The 24,896-nt window shown below is 35.4% G+C and overlaps 1 protein-coding gene and 1 long non-coding RNA gene across 8 annotated transcripts in view; one reads left to right on the top strand and one right to left on the bottom strand.

The window, feature by feature from the left end:
• Positions 1-24,896, top strand: part of dlgap2b (discs, large (Drosophila) homolog-associated protein 2b) — a 249,446-nt gene that overhangs the window by 196,896 nt on the left and 27,654 nt on the right. For 3 of the 7 annotated variants that reach the window (XM_073933252.1, XM_073933251.1, XM_073933253.1), the window contains one exon: positions 387-606. In XM_073933252.1, the coding sequence (XP_073789353.1) occupies positions 387-606 (220 nt within the window). Of the gene's footprint in view, positions 1-313; positions 607-9,054; positions 11,230-24,896 lie in introns of those variants that run through there. The other 4 variants (XM_068215567.2, XM_073933250.1, XR_012395695.1 and 1 more) reach the window with 3 other exon arrangements.
• Positions 9,831-16,137, bottom strand: LOC141379263 (uncharacterized). Its single transcript, XR_012395774.1, has 3 exons — positions 12,360-16,137; positions 12,184-12,246; positions 9,831-12,072 (listed from the first exon to the last, which is right to left on the bottom strand). It is a non-coding gene; the product is annotated as an uncharacterized lncRNA (long non-coding RNA).

The following is a 24,896-nucleotide window of genomic DNA, read 5'->3' as shown; positions in this document are numbered from 1 at the left end:
GAAAATGTTTTTAATTAGGGTAGATAAAGTGTTTAATCTTCTGTTGTAGTGCTAGGTTGACATCGAAGCAGTAATTTCATTGACGTTTTCATCAAAGTGCTGTTTAGATTGCTGTTGAATGTTTGTGTTATTTTCCCTCTCCACACAACATGCTTTTTTTTCATTAACCTATTATGAGATGATATTCCAGCCTGAAATGTATTTTTTTCTTATCTTGTTGCTTTCTGATATAATTCTACTGAGACTTTCAAGGTCGGAAATTGCCAGTGGTATATTCCTCCTGCTAACACTCCTTCATATTTACTGTGCAAAGGGGAAGAATCAAAGTGAGAAAGAGAAAGGAAGAGGAAAAATTAAGGACTGCTATTCCTGTTTTTGTCTCTCAGGTGAGTGAGACTGAGGTCAATGGCCAGTTTGAGTCAGTTTGCGAGTCCGTTTTTAGCGAAGTAGAATCCCAGGCCGTGGAGGCCTTGGACCTGCCTGGCTCTTTCCGCACTCGAAGCCACAGTTACCTGCGTGCAATTCAGGCTGGGTATTCCCAAGATGACGACTGCTTGCCTTCAATGACATCCTCTACTGTCACTTCAACTCTCAGATCCACAACAGGTAACCGTATGCCTCAAATCCCACCTGAGAGAAAGAGAGACAGAGAGAATGAAAGAGAGAGAGAGAGAGAGAGAGAAAGAGAGAGAGAAGGCTTAGAACACATCCGCCATACATTCAGCACATGCTGAACTACATTCTCTGGCATACCTACATATGTACAGTGGGATTCCCTTGTGCTTGAGAGATGACTGACTTGAATGTCTTTCCGTCGGCTCTTGTCTGTTGTGTGTGTTTGCTTCTCTGCGTTTGTGTTGAAAGACAATTGCCTGCTATTCCCTTTGCACGAGTCATGCGTCCTTTTCTGGGCTTCCGGAATATTTAAGTCTGATAGTATTGAGAGGCTAGATTGAGGTCACAATGATCTAATATCACACGCACATGACAACCCAATGCAACAAACGCATGCTTTAACTAGCAGTTTTACAGAGCATGCAACAGGCCGTAGGCAAGTGTTTTTACACAACACAAAGAATCAGGTTACAGTTGGGCAGGAAGGCTGGCTTTAGAGGTTTTCACAATATTACACAAAAGTATGAATTGTATATCTGTGAGTTCAGGTTAGAAACCTAAAGGCTGTTTCATTTCTGAATGCACATAGTGATGACTTGCTGGATACATAAGTGATGTAATGTGTTGCATAAAGCATCTTCGTTCTGTGAGGAGAAAGAAATTGGCAATGCTTTGAGAAGTTGGGGGTCAACTAAACACAATTGAAGTATAGAAAAACACTTCACATTGTATTTTAAAGATACAATTTTGAATTTAATGTGCTTGCATTTTTGGCTCTCAACACTTAAGAATTTTATGTGAATATATTTGGGGTGTAACGGTTCACAAAAATCACGGTTCGGTTCGATACAACACAGTGGTGTCACGGTTTGGTATGTTTTCGATACAGCAAAAAAAAAAAAAAAAGGCCAGAGGATTTCTTTTATTTAAATTTTTTAATGTATTAAAACTAAAGTCATAAAAGTATGATCTTGTTTTTTTTTCTTCTTTTACCTTAAACAGTGATAGAGCTATACTACGAGATTTCTGCTTAGCAGCAAATAAAACAAATCCTTCTTTATCCTCAAAACCAAAAAGCTTCCTATAAAAAACAAATATAATATTTTAGTAGTTAAATAAATAAAAAGAAAAGAACAATTTAATTTTTATATGGAACTCAGTTTCAATCTATTTTTAAGTATTTTCTTTTTCAGAAAGATTGTGCACCTTTTCTTCAGACAGCACAGATCTGCTTGATTTGACTGTCACCTGCCATTTCAGTTGATCTGAAAGCAGGAATTATCTGACTGAATTATCTGGCTTATGAAGGAATAATGTAACAGGGCTGTATTACATTTTACATTTTCTTAATACCCGACATGGGCGAAGCAGTGGCGCAGTAGGTAGTGCTGTTGCCTCACAACAAGAAGGTCGCTGGGTTGCCGGTTCGAGTGCTCCGGTTTCCCCCACAGTCCAAAGACATGTGGTACAGGTGAATTGGGTAGGCTAAATTGTCCGTATTGTATGAGTGTGTGTGTGTGAATGTGTGTGTGGATGTTTCCCAGAGATGGGTTGTGGCTGGAAGGGTATCCGCTGCTTAAAACCTTGCTGGATAAATTGGTGGTTCATTCCGCTGTGGCGACCCCGGATTAACAAAGGGACTAAGCTGACAAGAAAATAAATAAATGAATGAAAAACTGACATTTTCACTACTGATTAAGGTCTCTCATATCCACAACTATAAATGTGCAGATTGCCTCAGTGATTTGTTTTGTCCTCTTCGAATCTGTAGGAATTGCCTGTCTGAATGCTGTTCCTGAATGCGCAACGTATCTGAATAGTGGTGGAGGCGTGTACGTGCGATGTACCTGAGCGGCGGGGGTGAGTTGTGCCCAACGTACCTGAAGAGCTGGGAGGGATACGGTGGAAAGGGGTGTGCGACTTATTTAAACGACCTGGGAGAGATGCGCGATTTCCTGAAGATTATCATTCGTTTTGCGGGCATCCGGGAGTCTCTATGCATTTGTGGGAGACTCCTGAAACTTCTGGGAGACTTGGGATGTCTGGGATTACATTAACGTTACTAGCCATTTTGCGAGCTAGTGTAGCGTGTGACTGACTGGAGCAGTGTTTGGAGGTGGGCGGGTGTGGTGATATGTGAACAGGTTATTGAGATTGGCTGTTTTGTGTCGGGGTCCAGGGTTGCTTGGGCAATGGGGGCGAAGCCAGCACAAGCAGGCTGACACAGAAAGCAGCAAGATTGCTAATGAGTGCAAGCTTGAAGTGCAAGTGATATTACGAGTTCAAAAGCGATGGTCTACTGTTTAACATGACAGTGGGAAGGCAGCATGTTACAAAAACATTTTATTTTGTACTTCTTATCTTTTTTGATGTTAGTCTGAATCGAATCGTTCGTTTTGTAATGCGTACCGAAAAAAAAGTCTCGTACCGAACGGTTCAATACGAATACGTGTATCGTTACACCCTTTATATGTATATATAGTTCAATCATTCATTTTCCTAGCCCCTTTATTAATCAATGATTGCTACAACGGAATGAACTTCCAACTTATCCAGCATATGTTTTACACATAGCGGATACCCTTCCAGCGGCAACCCATGACTGGGAAACACAGATACACTCTTGCATTTACACAAATACACTACTGCCAATTTAGCTCATTCAATTAACCTTTAACACAAGTTTTTGGGCTGTGGAGTAAACTGGAGGAAACCCATGCCAACATGGGGAGTATATGCAAACTCCACACAGAATGAAACTGACCCAGCTGAGGCTCAAACCAGTGACCTTCTTGCTGTGAGGTGATCGTGCTACTTACTGCATCACCGTGATGCCCTACATATATATATATATATATATATATATATATATATATATATATATATATATATATATATATATATATATATATATAGTGCTTATTAAGTAAAGTTTATTTATAAACTAATTAAAAAAAGGATAAATATCTTGCTTATGATTGATTACGGCTGCATTAGCTATCATAAGATTTACTAATCAGATGAATCCTAACATACATTAATAACCAGACTTAGTCATCTTCACCTTGAACAAAGAATTTCTGGAGGACATTCAATTCCTGAAGGGTGCAGTTTTGCTCTAGCCTTATCAAACACAGCTGATCCAAACAATTGAGGAGTTCAAAAGAATCATGAACACCTTCACTAGTTGGATCAGCAGTGCTTTATCAGGGTTGGAGCAAAACCGTGCAGAGCTGCGGTTCTCCAAGAATTGAGTTTGAGACATATAGCCTTGAAGACTCCTCCCCCTCTTTCCCAGATTAATCCATGACAGGGCAGCATGGTGGCTTAGCGGTTAGCACTGTTGCCTTACAGCAAGAATGTCATTGGATCGAGTCCCGGTTGGGCCAGTTGCCGTTTCTATATGGAGGTTACATTTTCTTCCCATGTTTCTCTCAGGTACTCCGGTTTCCTTCCACAATCCATAGACATGCAGTATAAAGGAATTGAATAAACCAAATTGGAACAGTATATAAGTGTTTTAGTACTAGGTAATCCTTGCCTAAACATGCTGGTATAGTTGGGGGGTTATTCCGCCATGGCATCCCCTAGTAATCAAGGAATAGGTTGTGCCAATTCGGGGGAGATCTTGAGACCTACCTGAGCTCAGACTCCCCTCTCTCCCGATGAAAAATGGAGGGAGCCCCGGCTCAAGTACCTTCTGATGTCAGGGATCTTTCCCAGGCTAGCATGTCAAACACACTTTATAATCAATCATCAGCTAGGTGTGAAGATCACATTTTATGTATGCTAAACCAACTTCAAAAAATGGACAGGTCATTTTGTTTTATGAAAAACATTGATCATAAAAAAATGTTTTATGGAGATGAAAAGTACTTAAATGGTAAAAATAAATGTGAGAAACAGTTCTGTTTTAGTGGACTTGTTCATTAACTAACTGAATTATCCATAGCACTATTATTGAATGATTTCCCTGTAAACTCAAAAACTAGAGGTGAAAACAAATCCTATTATCCTCATCCAGTTTTACCAATAATACCAGCTATTGAGTTGAAGACATCCTGGCAGATATGGAGATATTTTTTGCAACACATACTCGTCAGAAAGTGTTTCTTTAAACAGAAAGAACGACCGCCTCACACTCTGCCCCAACACCCCTGCTGTGCTTGGTGTACACTTGGAGTAAAGCTATGAACCCTATTGAAATGCCACAAATTGATGTCAAATATTGCAACACTAAAAATACCTTTCTTTTTTCTCACTTATTGTATTTTTATTTCATTTTATTTTATGTAAAATGCTAATTTGTTTTGTATGATTTAGTTTGGTCAATCCAGGCAAACTTTGTTTTTTATTTACTGTGGGCTTCTTTGTGTTTGCTATTGAACCTGAAGTTTGATTTGATTGGACCTTCATACTGTCAAAAACTCATACTGACGACACAACGAAGACTATGAGGAGAAAGGAGAGCTCTCCAATCCCACCGTCTCACTCCGCTGAAGTGCTTTCACCACATATGGCTCTGTATGCAATCCCTGTCGACTGGCTGTAGGACAAAAGCATTTTCTCAAAAGGATTTTATTCATTCTGGAGGATTTTTTTCTTTTAGCAGTTCTGTATTTGGTTTTACAAAGAGATGCCATACTTTGTGTACATGCTAGAAGCTAATTAGATGTTTTTTTTTCCCTTAACAATAAAAAATAATAATAATTGTTTAAGCCCTGGTATTGATGCTCTCGATTCAAAAGCACTGACTTTGAGAGAAATATTAACAAGCATACCCCAAAGATTCACTCAGTAAGTGAAGCTAAATTTAGTTGCGGCTTAAATCATATAGAAATATCGAGTAAGGTGTTGGGTGTTCTGTGATTGACCATCACATGACGGAGATTCAGGGGAAAAGAGCAGCTGGAGGGATGCCTGTTACAGGTATTATAATGTCAACACGCATACATCTTTGAATGGATATGTGTGTTTTTGCACTGCCTTCTCAAACTAAATTAGGACTAGTCCTTTGAAAGAATGATACATAACTAAAGGTCAGAATAGTGGAAACCAGTGTTTAGTTGCCAAAGCAACCATGCTTTATTTTATTTTATTTTATTTTATTTTATTTTATTTTATTTTATTTTATTTTATTTTATTTTATTTTATTTTATTTTATTTTATTACATTTAGTTTGCAATGGAAATCTATGAGACAAGAGTATAAAAGTACAAATACGAAGATGATATTTGCTGGGCTCCATTTTACAAACTACATTTTAACAGTATCTTGCCACATAGACATTCATTGTAAGTGTATAACTATACTGTTTTATTAATTTTATTTATTTTTTTAATTTTTTAAGAACCCGAGAGTTGCGTTAAATTGAGTCTTGGAAAAGGCCATTTTTATTTATTTTCCTTCCATTTGTGTTGCAGTGGGTTGGAGTTTCCTTAGAATGTTTAAAATGTTGCAAAAACTACTTTATTACATCATTTCTACCAATCATGGCATTTCTGGAGGACAAACATGGCCAGCAAAATGCAGTTGGAAGTAAGAGCTGGTGTGGAAGATTTCAGCCGTGATGGACAGTGGGATTGCAGCCTCTGCCTGGTGCAGCCCTCACAAAGACCTGACGATTTTAATGGATTGTGTTTCTTCTTAATCCTACCCGTTTCAACTCCACATGGTCCAATCAGCTCAATTGATGGGCTTTTAACATATTCAATAGGGTTCATATCTCCTTGCCTGTATGATTGCTTGACATTTTATTACCTTTTCATCTTTTCTGTTGCACAAAAAGCAAGAAATCGCTAAAATTCAAAGTTCAAAAAAGCAGCCACAGCATTTGCTATGATGCTCTGTGATCTGATAAATGGATAAAAGGTATTTAATAGCATTGGTTTCTATTGGTTATGCTGTGAAGAGATGGAAAGGCTGAATAGATGAGATGTTCTTTTATGTGAGTGAGAAGGCAGTGTAAACACACACATCTAAAAACTAAATATATGGGAGTAAAACAGTGAAAGACCCTGCCAACACAACATGGTCAACTGCAACAAAAGTTACAATCAATGAATTAAAAAAAAAATAAGATATTTATTAAACCAGGGGTGTTCCTAGCCTTTCATTATTGCTGTAGCACAGCCACATCTATCCATCAAAAAGTGCTCATATTTTGATAGTATATCTGCATGCTCTAAGATTCACTTCACATTTGCAGGTTTTCCTTTCTAGAATGAATTCTAGCTAAACATCTACACAATATTATGGCAATTGACAGACATTTTGCAGTTTGGTATTTGGTGATTAAATTGTATGAATTTGTACCTCTAGGAACAAGGGCCAAATCTGTTCTTGGAGGCCCACTGTCCTGCAGTGTTTAATTTCAGCCTAAATTAACACATTTGAACCTTCTAGCCAAGGTCATCAATCTCACTTGCTGTGTCTCAGTTCAGAGGCTGCATCCTTTCAAGGATGTGGACTTTAAAGAGTGTTTCTTTTAAAGTCTTGGCAATTGACAATAACATTTGTTGTAGACTTTTTTTTTTTAATTGTCTGAAAACAAACATGGTTCAGAACTTATCAAAGTAGGTATCCTTCATTTACTTTAAAGTAAAGGATGTATTTCAAGACTGCATTTGGAATTTGAAATAACTTTATTGTCCCCGAAGGGTAATTAGGTTTCCAGCAATAGCCAACAGTTAACAGGAACAGGTCACACTCCAACAACATAAAAGTAACAGTAAACAGTAAAATTAATCACAATCAAGTAAAAAAAAAAAAAAAAAAACGTCAAGCTTGTTAAGTAACCCAACTGGAGTTGAAACTAATAAATGCAAATATCTGTTGGACCTTACCTGTCTGAAATAAGTATACCATTTGCAGTTTTGTATTATAAGCATTTGAAGGAACACTTGAATTAGGACATCCTTTGTTGGGCTGTTCAAATGTGTGCTTTTAAAGATTGAACCAGACATCGATACTAGACCAAGTGGTGGCAAGTTCCTGGTCCTGGAGAGCAGTAGCCTTTCACATTTTGATTCTGTTCTGATAACTCAACTGCCAGTGTCTTCGAACAGTACCTTTCAGTCAAGCCAGAAATCATTCATACCCCCTGGGGTATGAATAAATTTGGGCTTGACTGTATATCACCCTCCCATGGGCACTTTGAAGTGGAAACAATCATGATCTCTATATTGTTGTTTCAAATTGAGGTGCTCTAAAACTTTGAAGGGATGAAGTATTTTGTAAGGTACAACTGATGGACACAATAGGCCCTCATGATCCTTAAGTGGTGCACAGTGTGCTTCATTCAGAAGGATATGCTATAATCCCTTTGAAGCTGTAAAGCCTACGAGCATAGGGATGAACCCTTCTAAATGGAGCATACTGCTAGTGACCCTTAGGTTTGATTAAGTTGTTTGGGTCTTTTTGAGATGGGTTGAAGCTAAACTCTTGCTTTTCAGGACCAAACTTGCTCTGCCATGTACTAGACATCTCTAGACAATTGTGTTTGAGATAAACTTTGCAGGAAACTGGACCTCCAAGAACAGGTTATGACACTCTTGCTAGAGTTATTAATTCATAATTAATAAATCTAATGTTGTTGGTTTATATTTTAAACTGATGATAATGATAACATTTGACTTTATTTCTGAAATAGTAGTTTAGAACATCATTCTCAGGTTGATGTGCATCAGGGATGGGAGAGATCTGTTCCATTGTCCTGCAGAGTTCTGCTCCAACCTTATAGTAACCCCTAAGACATTGATTTGCTGTTTCAAACTCAGGATTGTGGCCCTCCATAACCGAGGTTTCCCATGCTTGAGATATGTCAATCCCATAGGTGATTAAAGTTTCATTAGCGATACTCTACTGGGCATCAGCTCATACCCCAGTGAAAAAGGTCTAGGAAAACCCCTGCACTAGTTGGAAGTGTATTTACTTGCTTCATGTAAAAGTCAAATCAAAAAGTTTTGTTAATATGCAATCTAGAATCAACAGCAGAGCAGACCCCCTACTTCGATGAATTTCAAATCTACTTGCTCTTCATTTAAGTTGATTCACAGTTAACAGTTAACAGTTGAATTTACTCCTAGATACTAGTGTAGTAGGAGCTGCTCCTGGTGATTTGCTGTCCTGAAATTTTATTTCCAACCTGCATTAACATACCTTTAAACATTTATCAGGTGATCCTGATTGCCTTAATTAGATCCTTTAGGTGTGTTTGATGATGGTTGCAACTAAATTCTGAAGCATCTTTTATCTCCAGGAGCAGGATTGAGAATGCAGTTTAAAATTGTTTACAGGGTCTTTCTTCACATACTCATGATACACAGATACACACATTGAGACACCAAGCAAGTGTTGACATTAGATCAAGTGAGAGGCTTTGCCGAATTACACAGCTGTTCATTCCTTTGAATCTCCCTATTTAAATTTGTGTTCCAGAGGGGTATGATGCAATGGAGGGAACCTCATTGCTAAATGAGGATATGATTGAGGATGATGATGGCGCCAGCTCCTCAGCTTATCAGGAAATCGAGCGGTTCGAAAGAGAAAATGCGGCACGAAGTCAACACAGCACCAGCTCCACGGTCACAGCTATCTCTGTTCCTCCTACCTCCACACATCCATACCGTGGAGCCCCATGTCCGCCTCCATCCCAGCCCCCACCAGATCCTCCTGTCCCGCAGGCTATTCAGGCTTTTAAAGAGTCTGCAAACATGGTGGCCGCCTTTAACATGCAGTGGAAAGAGGAAATATCAGCGATGCGATATGAGCTTGCGGAGCTGCGCAGGGATGTTTGCGGGGAACTCAAAACTTTCAACAGCAACTTCTTTAATTTCACTCAGTGCTATAACATGTGGACGATGTGCCGGGAGGCTGCCACTGGCACCAGTTCCTCTCAGTTGAGTGAACGGGTGTCTGTTGGGGTCCAAACCGGAGCGAATGGTCTGGTAAGACAGAACACTGCAGATGCTTCCGTAATGTGTCAGCCTGAACCGGCTGCCTTCAACATTTTTGACCTGATGGAGCCTCCACGCATTGAGATCACTGAAGGAACACCCGAAGGAACCTCTGCTACTAACAGTCCAACTAGCCCAGTTAGTCCTGACAGACCCACCACCGGTCGACCGCTTCCCAAACCGCTGGGAAGATCCAAACTTGACACCGGTAAAAAAAAAAACTGCAGTCGAGCGGACGGTCAAAGAAGTGCCAGCCTTGAACTCTGGTGCAGAAAATACACTAGTGGACCAATGTCCTACTTATCTTTATCATTCTAATCAGTCTCATTACTGCAAAAGGCATTGACTTCTTTTCTGAATCAACCCTATACACCTTGGGGAAACCCTGCACCTGGAGAAGAGCTTGCCCCTCTTCTCCTAGCAAAGATCCTGACAGGAGAAGGTGCCGTTTTGGCACAACAAGGATAGTGTAGCTATTCCAGATGGAACCATCTGTTGTGCCGGATCATCAAATCTGTTTACATCACCACAGAAATGATTCATGAATGTCATTTGCATTTTATGGAATGTCACAATTTGTCTGACTGTCACTGTCCATGTTTTGTCCATAGCTAAAGCAGTTCTTTCCCAATGGTGGGTCATCTCATCACTTAAACTGACCAAAAGAGGATATGAATATACAGTCAAGCTCAAAATTATTTATAGCCCAGGGGTATTAATAATTCTGGGCTTGCCTGTAGTTGACGTTTGCACAAGGTATTTTTGGCTTCTACAAATCAAGCTATGTACAAATCTTCAAATTTATCCTTCATTTGTTTGTCTTCTTTTAGCTTTTTTGCAGTCTTGGTTGAAAATATGGGTCACATTTTATTTTGATGGTCCGTTTGTTGAATTTAAGTTACATTGGAACTGATTTTCATTAGATTATAAGTAGACTGTTAGGTTGGCGTTATCAAAATCAACAGATATTAAGCAGACAGTCTACTAATACACAAATAAACCATCAAAATAAAGTGTTACCAAAATATGGAATGTCATTAGCAGCAGAACTTTAGTGACAAATAAAGTCAAGAGTTAAGTAAAGCTATGACCTCAACTTGTAGGCCAACTCACATAGCTAATTTGCCATGGGTTTCCTCTGTACTTTTGAATGGATTTTTAGTTTTATTTCATTAGCATGATAAACACTAAGTTCTGTTATGAAATTCTAATGGCTTAGAGGTTGATCGGTGCTATCCAATGTCTCATACCACATGGCGCAGGTGATTGGTTGTTGTTGCCTCAGTGGCCAATGAGCTTGCTCTTCAGCATTTAAAATACCTTAGTGCTGTTTACATTTGGAATCAGCAGCATATTTTTGGATCCCTCCCCCACCCCTGCTTCACCTATATATAGATACCAAGACCAAATACATAAACATGTATACACATTGTTAACTAAACTAAATCTCTCAGAGTTGTCATGATAGAACTGTATTTAACATTAGCAATTTTGTTATATAGCATGAATTGCACACAGTCATTGCAACAAGGTTCAAAAACTATGGCGGAGACAGGAAAACAGTGAATGTTTAAACATTTTATTAAAGCAATTAAATAAAACAAGAGGTCAGTGGCAGCTCCTCATGGACTACTACTGCCTAACTAAAACCAAAACCTTGTTCTCTATCCTCTTCCTCTGCTATAACTACTTCTACTGGTAAACACCTTTGAACTTCACCTTTTGAAATCTTCTTTTGTGATAATTACATAATAGATAGGTTTGTTTCTGAGGCTCCACCTTCGTTGACAGATAACTTTTCAGTTCAGTTATTTCTGTTCAGTCTGTAATACATAAAAAAGCTAATATGACACAGTTTTTTCATGTTTCAAACAATAAAGCTGCTTGATTTTTTGTAATCTACTGTATAAATCAGCCAATGCTCATTAGAAAGTGTGCGCCTCAACCTACAGTTTGCGAAAGGTAAAATATGTTGCTCCATCTATGTTTTGTTGCACGTTTCAAATGACAAATCCACTAGAGGGTGTTGTCTACATTTTTGTGAATTTGCTATACTTTACTTCAGGTGTATGTTGTACATTTCAAATGCTCATCCTTATTGTTTACGCCCACAAGATGGTGGAGCTTGTCGCAAAGATCCCCTAACTTTCTGAAAAATGTCGACACTTTTCCAGGTTTTAGGAACAACAAATATTATCTTGACTTTTAGTTGAACATTTGGTATCTGAAGTGGCTTATATGAAAAGCAAATGCCTCTAGATTACACTTATTTCACCAAAATAAAATATGATCATGCCTTGGTTTTTAATTATTTAATTAAGCCAGTAAAGTTTGGCTTTGCGTAGACAAAAATTTTGTCTCTTAACAGAAATAACAGGGAATTCAGTGAGCCTGTATTGGTATAAAGTGCCTCAATAGCAGTAAATGTTTGCCACCAGGTTAAAGTCCATGTAAAAATATGCTATGCTAATGCATATAGTTGTTCTTTAAGTGTAACCCTCTAAAAAAATGCTTCTTTTGTTAATCCTCAATCAAAGTCTGACCATTTGCTTCTGCATTTAGGTGGCAGTAATTTGATGGAAGTATTTTTTTCACCATACCTGGTTGTTGCTAGATCTGATATGTTTGCGGCCGGAAGTTAACATGAATTACTTCTATTATTTATTAAATTTCCCTTTTATTGTATTTTATTAATGTCTACCCCCACCCCATCCCTAAACCCAACCTTCATAGCACTGTAAAAACAGTAGTTGTTCCAAGCATTATTTATGCTGTCTATTAAATTACCCAATGAATTGTATTTTTTTAACACCTACTCCCACACCAACCCTAAACTCAACGCTCACAGCACTGTAAAAATATGATTTTTTTTAATACAGTGTTATAAAAAAAATGCTGCTATATAAATGTGCATATTGCACTTCCGGTCAGCCACATATCCGATCTAGACCAGTGGTGTAGTCCTTAAAAAAATGGTGGTGTACTATTAAACCCGACCCAAATTTTAAATGAAAGTAGGCAAAGAAACAATGAAGTTCAATGTTTCTTTGATTTATTAGCTATCTATACCTTATTGATGTATGTACCCAGCAGACTCTGAGCTTATTTAATCATTGTAATATTGAAAAAAGAGTCAATCAAGATAGTTACAACAGTTTGCATCGCTGCCTACTTCTGGTTTACGCTGACTTTAATTGCACCTTATATAAAGTGGGGCCAAGGGATGAGTAGAATCTCATTGTATAATCTTACAGTATGTAGAAACCTTTTAAAGTTTTCGTTTTACGTTTGAAAATGTACCTTTCAGCAATGACTGTGTGTAATTTATGTTATAAAAAGTCATATCTGAACTCATTTGACATCAAATTCCTCTATTCAGAAAAACTTTTCAAGGAAACCCATTTTATCAGACTACAAATTGAACAGCTGTCACGCAATGCTTTGGCTTTTCCTGCCAAATGAAAATGAAGGCCCTTTGCACAGCAATCACATTGAACAACAAAAAAGTGGAAGATTAGGGTTATCAGAATGGCATTCGGCTCATTTTAAAACTACTTTCTGCCCTTGGTTTCTAGGGGAGAGCTTTGAAGTAAGGAACTTTGCTAAATTAAATAGATATTTTCACTCCCTTACCATGTTTGCTGTAACTCTACATTTGCAGTGTGTGTTTCTTAGCCAGTATACAATATATAGAAAAAGTATGGGACTGTTTACAAGTAGTGCTGAGTGGTGTCTTCTTTTGAAAATACTTTATTTGAGGATGGAAAGATATGCAATATACATTTCTGAAACAATACAAAAGATGGGCATCCTGGCAATTTCAGACTTTTAAACCATAATTCAACAAATATAATAGTAGCTGTGCAAAATATCAGCCGTAAATCATTGCCAACGGTAAGAATTTGTACACTAGTGTAAACTTTTGTTGTGCCTTGCATTTGTATCATGTTGGCAAAAATGATGTCACTTTTGTAATCATGATGTCAGAATATGGGCTTAGAGACAAAAACGTCCTTCCAAGCATCAAAAAAGTAGTAGTGTCATACATTTTACCATGATTTACAGAAGCCAATGAACAAAATGTCATTCAGTGATACAGTATTTTAACATATTTAGAATAAAAAACTTAATTTGAGTACTTATTAAAAGACTTTAAAGTCTGAATGAACGCTAATTTTACCATGTTTTTGCTAGTACATATTGATATATGAATACATTCAAGTGCAAGATTCAAGTTTGTTTTGGTCATTTAAATATGCTTCTGCTCCAGAATGGCAGTTATTTTCTGTTTTCACGCTCATTCTGATTACGTACCCCTGTATACATTTCTGGAGAGCAGCAAATACATCCCAGGAGCTATGTGTTTTTGTAGTTGATGTTTTCTCTTGTTGGAATCATGCTAACAACATGCTAATTCATACTAGAATCATGCTGACAACAGGCTAATACATGTTAGAATCATGCCAACAACATGCTAATTCAAGTTAGATTCATGTTAATAAAGCATGGCATGGCAGAATCATGGTAACAACAAGTTAACTAATAATCGAATCATGCTAGTAACATGCTAATTCATGGCAGAATCATGTTAAAAACACATTAGCTCATAATAGAGACATATTAGCAACATGCTAATTCATGGCAGAATCATGCTAACAACATGTTAACTTATGAACGAAACATTGTAGCAACATGCTAATTCATGGGAAAAACCTGTAACAACATGCTAATTCATAGTATAATGCTAAAAACACGTTAACCCATGATAGAAACATGCTGGCGACATGCTAATTCATGGCAGAATCATGCTAACATGTTAATTCATAGCAGAATCATGCTAACAACATGTTAATTCATGGTAAATTGTGCTATTTTTGTGCTAACCTAAACCAGAATTATGTTAGTTACTGATAATTCATGCTAGATCCATGCTAACAACACACCAACACATGTAAGAATCACACTAACAACATGCTAATTTGTACTGGAGTCATGTTAACAACATGCTAATTCATTGTAAATCATGCTAGTAATGTGCTAATTCATACTAAAATCATGCTAGTTATGTGATAATTCATGCTAGATTCATGTTAACAACATGCTAACACATGTAAAAATCATGCTAACAACATGCTAATTCATGTTGGATTTATGCTAATAACATGTTAATTCATGTTGGAAGCATGTTAGCAACATGCTAACTTATGATAGAAATATGCTTGCAACATGCTAATTCATGGTAAATTGTGCTAGTTACGTGCTAATTTATAGTAGAATTATGTTAGTTACATGATAATCCATGGTAGATCCATGCTAACAAAATGCTAACACATGTAAGAATTACGCTAACAATATAATAATTTATGCTAGATTCATGTTAACAACATGCTAACAGATGTAAAAATCATTTTAACAACATGCTAATTCATGTTGAATTTATGCTAATAACATGTTAATTCATGTTGCAATCAAGCTAGCAACACACTAACTAATGATAGAAACATGGTAGCAACGCGCTAATTCTTGTTAGATTCATGCTAACAAAATGCTAATTCATCGCAGAATCAGGTTAATCAACACATTAACTCATAAAAGAATAATAATAATGAAATACTAAATCATGGCAGAATCATGCTAATAACATGCGAATTAATGGCAGAATCATACTAACAAAATGTTAGCTCATGATAAAAACATGCTCACTACATGCTAATTAATGGCAGAATCATACTAACAACTTGCTGATTTATGGCAGAATCATGCTAACAAAATGCTAATTCTTAATAAAATTATGATTACCACATTCTAATTCATAGCAGAATCATGGTAACAACACGTAACTCATGAAATAAACATGACGACACGTTAACTGATGATAGAAAAATGCTAGCAGCATGCTAATTTATGGCAGAATCATGTTAACAACATGCTAATTCATGTTGGATTCATGCTAGCAACATGCTAATTCCTACAAGAGTCACAATAACGACATGCTTATTCATGTTGGAATCATGGTAACAACAAGCTAACTCATGATAAAAACATGCTAGCAACATGCTAATTCATGTTAGATTCATAATAACAAAATGTTAATTCATGGCAGAATCATGGTAACCACGTTAATGTATAAGAGAAACATGATAGCAACATGGTAATTCATGGCAGAATCATGTTAACAACACGCTAATTCAACTAAAATGATGCTAACAATATGTTAACTCACAGCAGAATCATGATAACAGATTGACTCATGATAGAAAAATGTTTGCAACGTGCTAATTTATGGCAGAATCGTGCTAACATCATGCTAATGCATACTAATATCATGCTAACAACTTGCTAATTTATATTGGATTTATGCTATTAGCATGTTAGTTACATGAAAATTCATTCTAGTTCAATGCTAACAACATGCTAACACATGTTTGAAATATGTTAACAGCGTGTTAATTCATGTTGGAATCATGCTTACAACATGCTAATTCATGCTAAACTCATGCTAACAACAAGTTAACTCATGATAGAAACATGCTAGCAACATTCTATTTCATGTTAGATTCATGCTAACAAAATGCTAATTTATTTCAGAATCATGGTAACAAAACCTTAACTCATAATAGAATCATGCTAATAACATGCTATATCATGGCATAATCATGCTAACAATATGCTAATTCATGGCAGAATCACACTAACAAAACGTTAAATCATGATAGAAACATGCTTGCTAAATGCTAATTTATGCTACAATCATGCTAACAATATGTTAACTCATGGCAGAATTATGCTAACAACAGATAAACTTATGATAGGAACATGCTAGCAACATGCTAATTCATGGCAGAATCTTGTCAACAACATGCTAATTCATACTAAAATCATGGTAACAACACGTTAACCCATGATAGAAACATGCTAGCAACATGTCAATTCATGGCAGAATCATGCTAACAATATGTTAATTCATGGTAAATTGTGTTAATTACATGTTAATTCATACTGCAATCATGCTAGTTACATGTTAAGTCATGCTAGTTTTATGCTAACAACATGCTAACACATGTTAGAATCATGCTAACAACATGTTATTTAATGTTGGAATCATACTAACAACAAGCTATTTCCTACTACAGTCCTACTAACAACATGCTAATTTGTGGTAAATTGTGCTAGTAATGTGCTAATTCATACTTAAATCATGCTCATAAAAGATACAGATGGCAGCATTCTTATTCATGGCAAAATCATGTTAACAACATGCTAATACAAACTAGAATCATGCTAACAATATGCTAATTCATGGCAAAATCAGGCTAACAACATGCTAATTCATACTAGAATCATGTTAACAACATGCTAATGTGGCAGAATCATTCTGAAAACATGCTAATTCATACTAGAATCATGCTAAAAACATGATAATGTATGGCAGAATCATGCTAACGACATGTTAACTGAGGATAGAAACATGCTAGCAACAAGCTAATTCATGGCAAAATCATGTTAACAACATGCTAATTCAAACTAGAATGATGCTAACAATATGCTAATTCATACTAAAATCTTGTTAACAACATGCTAATGTATGGCAGAATCATGGTGACAACATGCTAATTCATACTAGAATCATGCTAACAACATGCTAGTTCATGGCAGAATCGTGCTAACGACACGTTAATTTAGGATAGAAACATGCTAGCAACATGCTAATTCATGGCAGAATCATGCTAAAAACATGTTAATTCATAGTAAATTCTTCTAATAATGTGCTAATTCATACGTAAATCATGCTCATAAAAGATACACATGGCATCATGCTAATTCAAGGCAAAATCATAACATGCTAATACAAACTGGAATCATGCTAACAATATGCTAATTCATGACAGAATCATGCTAACAACATGCTAATTCATACTAAAATCATGTTAACAACATGCTAATGTATGGCAGATACATGCTGACAACATGCTAATTCATTCTAGAATCATGCTAAAACATGCCAATTCATGGCAGAATCATGCTAATGACACGTTACCTCAGGATAGAATCATGCTAACAATATGCTAATTCATACTAGAATCATGTTAACAACATGCTAATGTATGGCAGAATCATGCTGACAACAAGCTAATTCATACAAGAATCATGCTAACAACATGCTAGTTCATGGCAGAATCATGCTAACGACACGTTAACTTAGGATAGAAACATGCTAGCAACATGCTACTTCTTGGCAGAATCATGCTAACAACATGTTAATTCATAGTAAATTGTTCTAATTATGTGCTAATCCATAGAATCATGTTAGTTACATGATAATTTATGATAGTTTCATGCTAAAAACATGCTAACACATGTTTGAAACATGCTAACATCATGTTAATTCATTTTGGAATCATGCTAACAACATGCTAATTTGTACTGAAGTCATGCTAACAACATGCAAATTCATGGTAAATTGTGATAGTTATGTGTTAATTCATACTAAAATCATGCTAGTTGCATAATAATTCATGCTACATTTATGTCAACAACATGGTAACGCATGTTAGAATCATGCTAACAACATGTTAATTTAAGTTGAAGTCATGTTAACAACATGCTAATTTATTTGGGAATCATGCTAAAACATGCTAACTTATGATAGAAACATGCTAGCTACGTGCTAAGTCATGCTAGAATAATGCTAACAACATGCTAATTCATGCTAGAATCATGCTAACAACATGCTAATTTATGCTAGATTCATACTAACAACATGCTACCGCATGTTATAAAAATGTTAACGACATGCTAATTATTGCTAGAATTGTACTAACATGCTAGTTCATGTATGAATCATGCCAGCAGCATGCTAATTTATGCTAGAAAGATGCTAGCAACATACTAATTGATGTTGGAATCATGCTAACAACATGTAAATCAATGTTAAAAGCATGCTAATAACTTGCTAATTCATACTAGAATCATGGTAGTTAGGCTACATGTTAACTTCTACTAGACTCATGCTAACAACATCATAATTCTCCTGCTGAAAAATCCAGTTTAAACCAGCCTAGGCTGGTTGGCTGGTTTTAGCTGGTTGACCAGGCTGGTTTTAGAGGGGGTTTAGCCATTTTCAGGCTGGTTTCCAGCCATTTCCAGCCTGGTCTAAGCTGGTCAGGCTGGAAAATGACCAGCTAAAATCAGCTTGACCAGCCTGGTTTAAGCTGGACATAGCTGGTTTTGGCTGGGCTCCCAGCCTGGCTAAGCTGGTCAAGCTGGTCATCTCCCAGCCTGGAAATGGCCAAAAACCCTCTAAAACCAGCCTGGTCGACCAGCTAAAACCAGCCAACCAGCCTAGGCTGGTTTAAGCTGTTTTTTTTTAGCAGGATCATGCTAGAAATATGCTAACAACAGGCTAATTTGTTAAAAATTATGTTTATTTATGCTAGAATCATGCTACTTCATGCTAGAATTTTGCTAACAACATGTTTATTCATGCAAAAAAACATGCTAATCTATGCTAGAACCATACTAAAATCATGCTATAGTATCATGCTATCATAGATATTTACATTAGATTTTGCCTAAGCTGTTGTTGTCTATTGAAAGGAATGCGTCAACAGAACTGCCATTTTAGTACAGGGTAGCTCTTCTTTGAAATGAATGCGGGACCAAGGAGCAGTGGAGGACTGTGGCCATCCAGAGCCAGAGATATACACAAATATGCATATATCTGGGAGTTTTCCCAGTGGTCATTATGCAATTTTGCATTATTAATGATTTCACATTACTTTTCTACATTGATAGATAAGTGACCGCATGGGCATTGCTGACAAAGAGCATGCGTTTGTGTGCATGGAAATGTAATATCTTCCCTCCCTGTTTAATTTGATCTAATCCGTGTTTTGAAACACCCCCTCTCCTGCTTTCACTACTCATTCTGATGGAGGCAGAAGCTGATTTGTGAATGAATCTTCGTTATGAACGACTGCCTACAATAATACAACTTTTTTTGCATTTCTTATTTTATTTAACAAAACTAGCATAAGCCTCGTGTTTAGAGCGAGTTGGTGCTACTTTGCCTTATGGTGAATGCAGTGAGTAACTGTATTATCATGAATAACGTTACTTGTTTAGCACAAAAGTTAATAACATACAAAAACGAAGAAAAAAAACTAAATCTTACATATGAAATGTTCTGCCTTTGTGCTTTTTTTTCTTTGTTTGCTCATTTCTACACCTGTACACAGTGCTAAAGTCCAGCATTTTCACATTGGCTCCATTGGGTGGCACACTGTCTTGACTGATTGAATTACTTTAGTTCTGGGAGCACTGTACAACTGTGGCAGCGCTATTGATGCATGCTCTGGGTCCGTATGTAATACCTAGTGTATATATCTATGTCATGCTATTAACAACCACAGACACAGGGATCAACTTTAAAGCGTTTTACCAGCTTGCTTCAGTTTATAAAGTGGTTACATTGTTGACTGCAGGGATCTTAAACATTATTTTAGCCAACTTAATACATTTTCAAACTAAAACTACTTTCAACAGGCTATCTCAAGCCACCATAAAGTTTGGCCTCAAACTTTAAGATCTACTAACTTTATAAATTTCAATAAGTACCCAGTTTAATTATATTATAAAAGCATCTTTATGTAAGCATCTTTTATGATTCATCGTTTTTGGAGCATTACAGTATTTTACCCATATTTTGACATCTTATTGAAACATTACATTTGAACACTTCTGTATGACAGTTGTCCCCTAAATTTATATAAAAGTAAACTAAAATAGTTGACTATATGTATAGTTTGATTGACTGTTATTTAGTATTGAAGATTGAATCATTCGGTGCTTTTCTGAAACTACACATTTATATTCCATTTTGATTATCTTTGCAAAATTCTGCTGCTCTTCTACACTCTCTTAATTAAAGAGATACATTATATGTGATGTACATGCACGTTCCCAAGGCAAATATTATTACTATTCACATGTTATTATTTTTAATTCAAATTTTAGATATTCATTAACTATTTTTAGTGATGTCTGAATCACAGAAGTGAAACTGACTATCGCTCAGCACTACTGATTTTTTTGTACTTTCTGTGTAGCTTAAAAAAAAAATTGCAAATCTCATTCAGTTCTTCTTCTAAATGTTCTGTGACTGTGACTTTAACCACCATACTTACAAAATGTTTATTTATTTTCAATCCAAATGCAAAATGCAATGTTGTGTATTTATGTTTAATGCCCTGCATGGTGTTTCTCTTCCATTCAAAGTCACTTATTCTGCATTTAAGGGGCCATCTAAATTTGTCTCCACAGGACACACACAGCATGTGGAACCATTGTACATGCACAAAAAAGTATATTTGAATCTAATGATGTAATTAAGTTGTGTTTATTTCTTTGTTTATGTCTTTAAAGATTTGCTTACAGAACATTCAATCGCCATGTGCCACTAAATTTAATGAGACACTGTGACAATTATATTTATCCTCCGATTTTAAGTGTACCGTAGTTATCATATAACAATTAAGTTCAACATATAATACAAACATTCCTTAATACTATATATTTTTATGTAGTAGGCTTACTAGAAAATTTATTTAAAACAGAGGCTATATGAAACTATCTATTTTGTTTACTAGAAAATAACAAATTGTCATGCCAAAGGCAATATTTTCTTTCAGTTAAATTAGTATATTTAAAGCCGCAGTTTAAAAATAGGTTTTAAAAAAATAAGAAGTGACTGCTGAACTAGTGTGATTTTACAAAAAATAATCTTTGAAAGTTTACTGTTTAATTCCATCTATGTTTAAAATATTACATTTCCTTTTTTTTTTTAAATAAAACCATAAATCTATTTACAGTATATTGCTGTACACTATAATGTCAGTACTTGCAGTACTTGTAAATGCAAGAAACAAGATACATGAGCAACTATAAAATCTAAATAAAATAATTATTTATATTGGCCAGTGCTTATGTACTGGTAACCAAAAATCTTGTTATTATTTAACAAATGTTATTTTATAGATATTTAGGAAATAACAAAATTTGTTGTAGAATTTGTTTTATTATTTGTATATTTATTCACATTTAAAATTCTGCTATGTATTACATCTCAGATTTTGCTTTTGTACATTACTTTAATTTGTCTAAAGTAATTTAGCATCCGATAAAAATAGCTATCTAATAAATCCATCTTATTCCTTAGCTATAAGCCATCTATTTTTATTTTTATTTATTAATTTATTTTGCCATTGTCTAGCCAATTATTTGGCGTTAAAGACACTGTCAAATGTCCAGAGTGGCCTGGTTTGAATGTACTGATGCCGTCATCACTAGTGATGTAATATCTAGGCTTTTTTGAACTCATTGCTGATGTGTGTCCTGTTGCACATGGGAGATTTATAGAGGTTTCAGTTGGCATTAAATACTATAAGATGATCAGATTTTGAAATGATTTGATCAAATATGAATGAATAAGCTTTTTGTTTTGGTTCAAGTTTCTCAATACAGCGGTGACAAATCACAAGTTAAAGAGTAAGTTCAATCAAAACTGAACATTCTGACATAAAACTTAGGGGTCAATCACACTAAGTACAGGATTTTTTATTCTGAGATTGTGAGGTGCACCACACTGCCTTTTATTGTTGACAAGAAAAAAGAATTGCGCTGCACTTTTTATGTTGCTAGGCAACCACCAAATCAGCTGCAAATTCTGTGCATTCCCCGCTGTTGATATTGTTGTAATTGTAATAATTAATAATGATGATATATTTACAATTTGTGAAGACATACAGCTTTGGATAAGTCAAGAAATTGACCACTAGTCTGTCCTTCATCTTTAAATGTCTCCCTAGTCGTGTTGACAAAACAAATTACCTCAACTGCCTCTGCTTTCATTTGATTGGTCAATGAAAAAAGACATGACTTACGTAATACAATTCTTTTCCTCTCAGAGTTGAGTTTTTTCAATTTCAGGCATTCAAAGCGCAATGGCAAAAATAAGCCCTGAGCAAAACACTCACGGTTATTAGAAAACCATTATTAAAGGCATCTCTCATTGCAAAAAGTGAGTTTGGTATGATCAAGTCCTCACTCTCAAAACTTTTAATCCCAGATATGGGAACTCATTGGAATACTCATTGAGAAAATTAAAGTAGAGTGTTACTGAGGGATATTACACAACTATTGACTTCTGAAATTTCAGTGTCAATCATATTACCATGTATGTTTTTTTTATTTATTTATTTATTTATTTATTTATTTATTTATTTATTTATTTATTTATTTATTTATTTATTTATTTATTTTTATTTTATTTTTATTTATTTTTTTTTGCCCATTAAAAGGTTTAGCTACCCAGGCTCCTAAAAATATGTCAATGTTTTTTGTTAAAATACATTACATGTCTCAGGGCAGTTTCACACTAAGTATTCAATTTCCTCTGAAACAGATAAATGCAATTGTTGCAAGATTTATAAGCGTTGGTTCATCTGGTTACTTCATGTGCTTTTTTTTTTTTTAAATTGGACAACAGATCAAAAAAAGGACAAGCATAAATGCCTTCTGAAACATATTGGAGATGGATTTAAATCTATTTACTCGAACCACTTCAGTATATGGTCTAGGACACACTCCAGATAAAACTGGAAAAGCATAAATCCATCTAGTCGTTGTAACCATATAATTAGTAACCATAATAATTCTACAGTTGAATAATTCTGACTTCAACTGTAGAAGTCAGAATTATTAGCCAGCCTTTAAATTTTTCTTTTTAAAACATTTTTTAAATGATTTTTACAGAGCAAGGAAATTTTCACAGTGTGTCTGATAATATTTTTTTCTTCTAGGAAAAGTCTTATTTGTTTTATTTCCACTAGAATAAAAGCAATTTTTAAATTTTTAAGGTCAAATTAATTAATTTAAGGTCAAAATTATTAGCCTTTTAAAGCATTTTTTCCCTGGTTGTCTGCAGAACAATTCATTGTTATACAATAACTTGTCTTATTACCCTAACCTGTCTAGTTAACCTAATAACCTAGTTGAGCCTTTAAATGTCACTTTAAGCTGTATAGAAGTGTCTTGAAAAACATCCAGTCAAATATTATTTACTCACTGTCATCATGGCAAAGATCAAATAAATCAGTTATTAGAGAGGAGTTTTTGAAAACTATTATGTTTAGAAAAAACTTTTGCCTCTGTTAAACAGAAATTGGGACCAAAAATAAACAGTGAGGCTAATAATTCTAACTTCAACTGTACGTAAATTTGATTTCTGCAAAATGTAAAGAAAAAACAAACATACACGCATTTTATGTGCTTAATGAGATACTTAATGAGATATAACATCTCTAGTACAAAACACAACAGCAAGATCACCATTGGCAGCTGGCTTTTTCTTGTGATTTTAATAAAACTTTTTGCAAGACAAAAAAAGATACTGTAACTTACGCTTATAAAACAAATAATAAAAATGTAACAAAATGTGTTGTACCTGATGCCTCAGTTGAAGTAACTTACTAAGATTTGAAGATCAGAAATTATAAAGGCAAATGGAACTATATGCACAAATCAGATAGCAGAGAATATGCATGGAGTGACCAGGCACACAGTCCATGTGTTTCATGTGCTGGAAAACAGTGGCGCTGAAAGTTTAATATGGTCACAAACTGCATTTTGATGTTTATCATGTAAAGGTCTGGATTGTTGAGTTTATATCCAATTATCTGTAACAGTATGCAAAGCAATTGTGACTGGTGTGACATTAGTGTCAGATCCAATATAGTCAGCACAGCATTATCTTTCATTTTCAATGTTTCCGAAAACAAAACCCAGTATTGAATTATGTCTTGTAAACAAATACAAAGTAAAATCAAGTGAACAAAGCACATAGTTCTTGAATGTATTATTAAAAATAAAGTTAATCCACTCTTCCTTAATTTTGGGATGAGATAGAAGGCTATGCAAAGAAGGTTTTTCCACAACATTGCTCAGCATCTTGTTGTTGCTGTTGTTTTTCAGAGCATAAACCTGCATTTGTTTCTCATTATTTATTTACTGCAGTGTGAATCAGTGAGCGGAGCTAAACAGACAGTGATGTACTAGTCTCTATTGATCTTCTTCTACAGGGGTGGAGTTTGGCTACTGTTACAGTACATAATAAAAGTGGCACGTCCCACAACCTGTTGTTTTAGCAGACTGGCCAAAGTATAAGCTGTTTTAAACTAATTTCCTTTCTGAAGTTCTGAAATGTATATAGGTTGTTTTTATAGTTCATTGAACTGTGATATTTCAAAAGAATCAAAGGAATTTAGA

This window comes from Danio rerio, chromosome 20 (assembly GCF_049306965.1).
Source record: "Danio rerio strain Tuebingen ecotype United States chromosome 20, GRCz12tu, whole genome shotgun sequence".
Lineage (NCBI taxonomy): Eukaryota > Metazoa > Chordata > Actinopteri > Cypriniformes > Danionidae > Danio > Danio rerio.
This window is presented reverse-complemented; position numbering and strand designations above follow the sequence as displayed.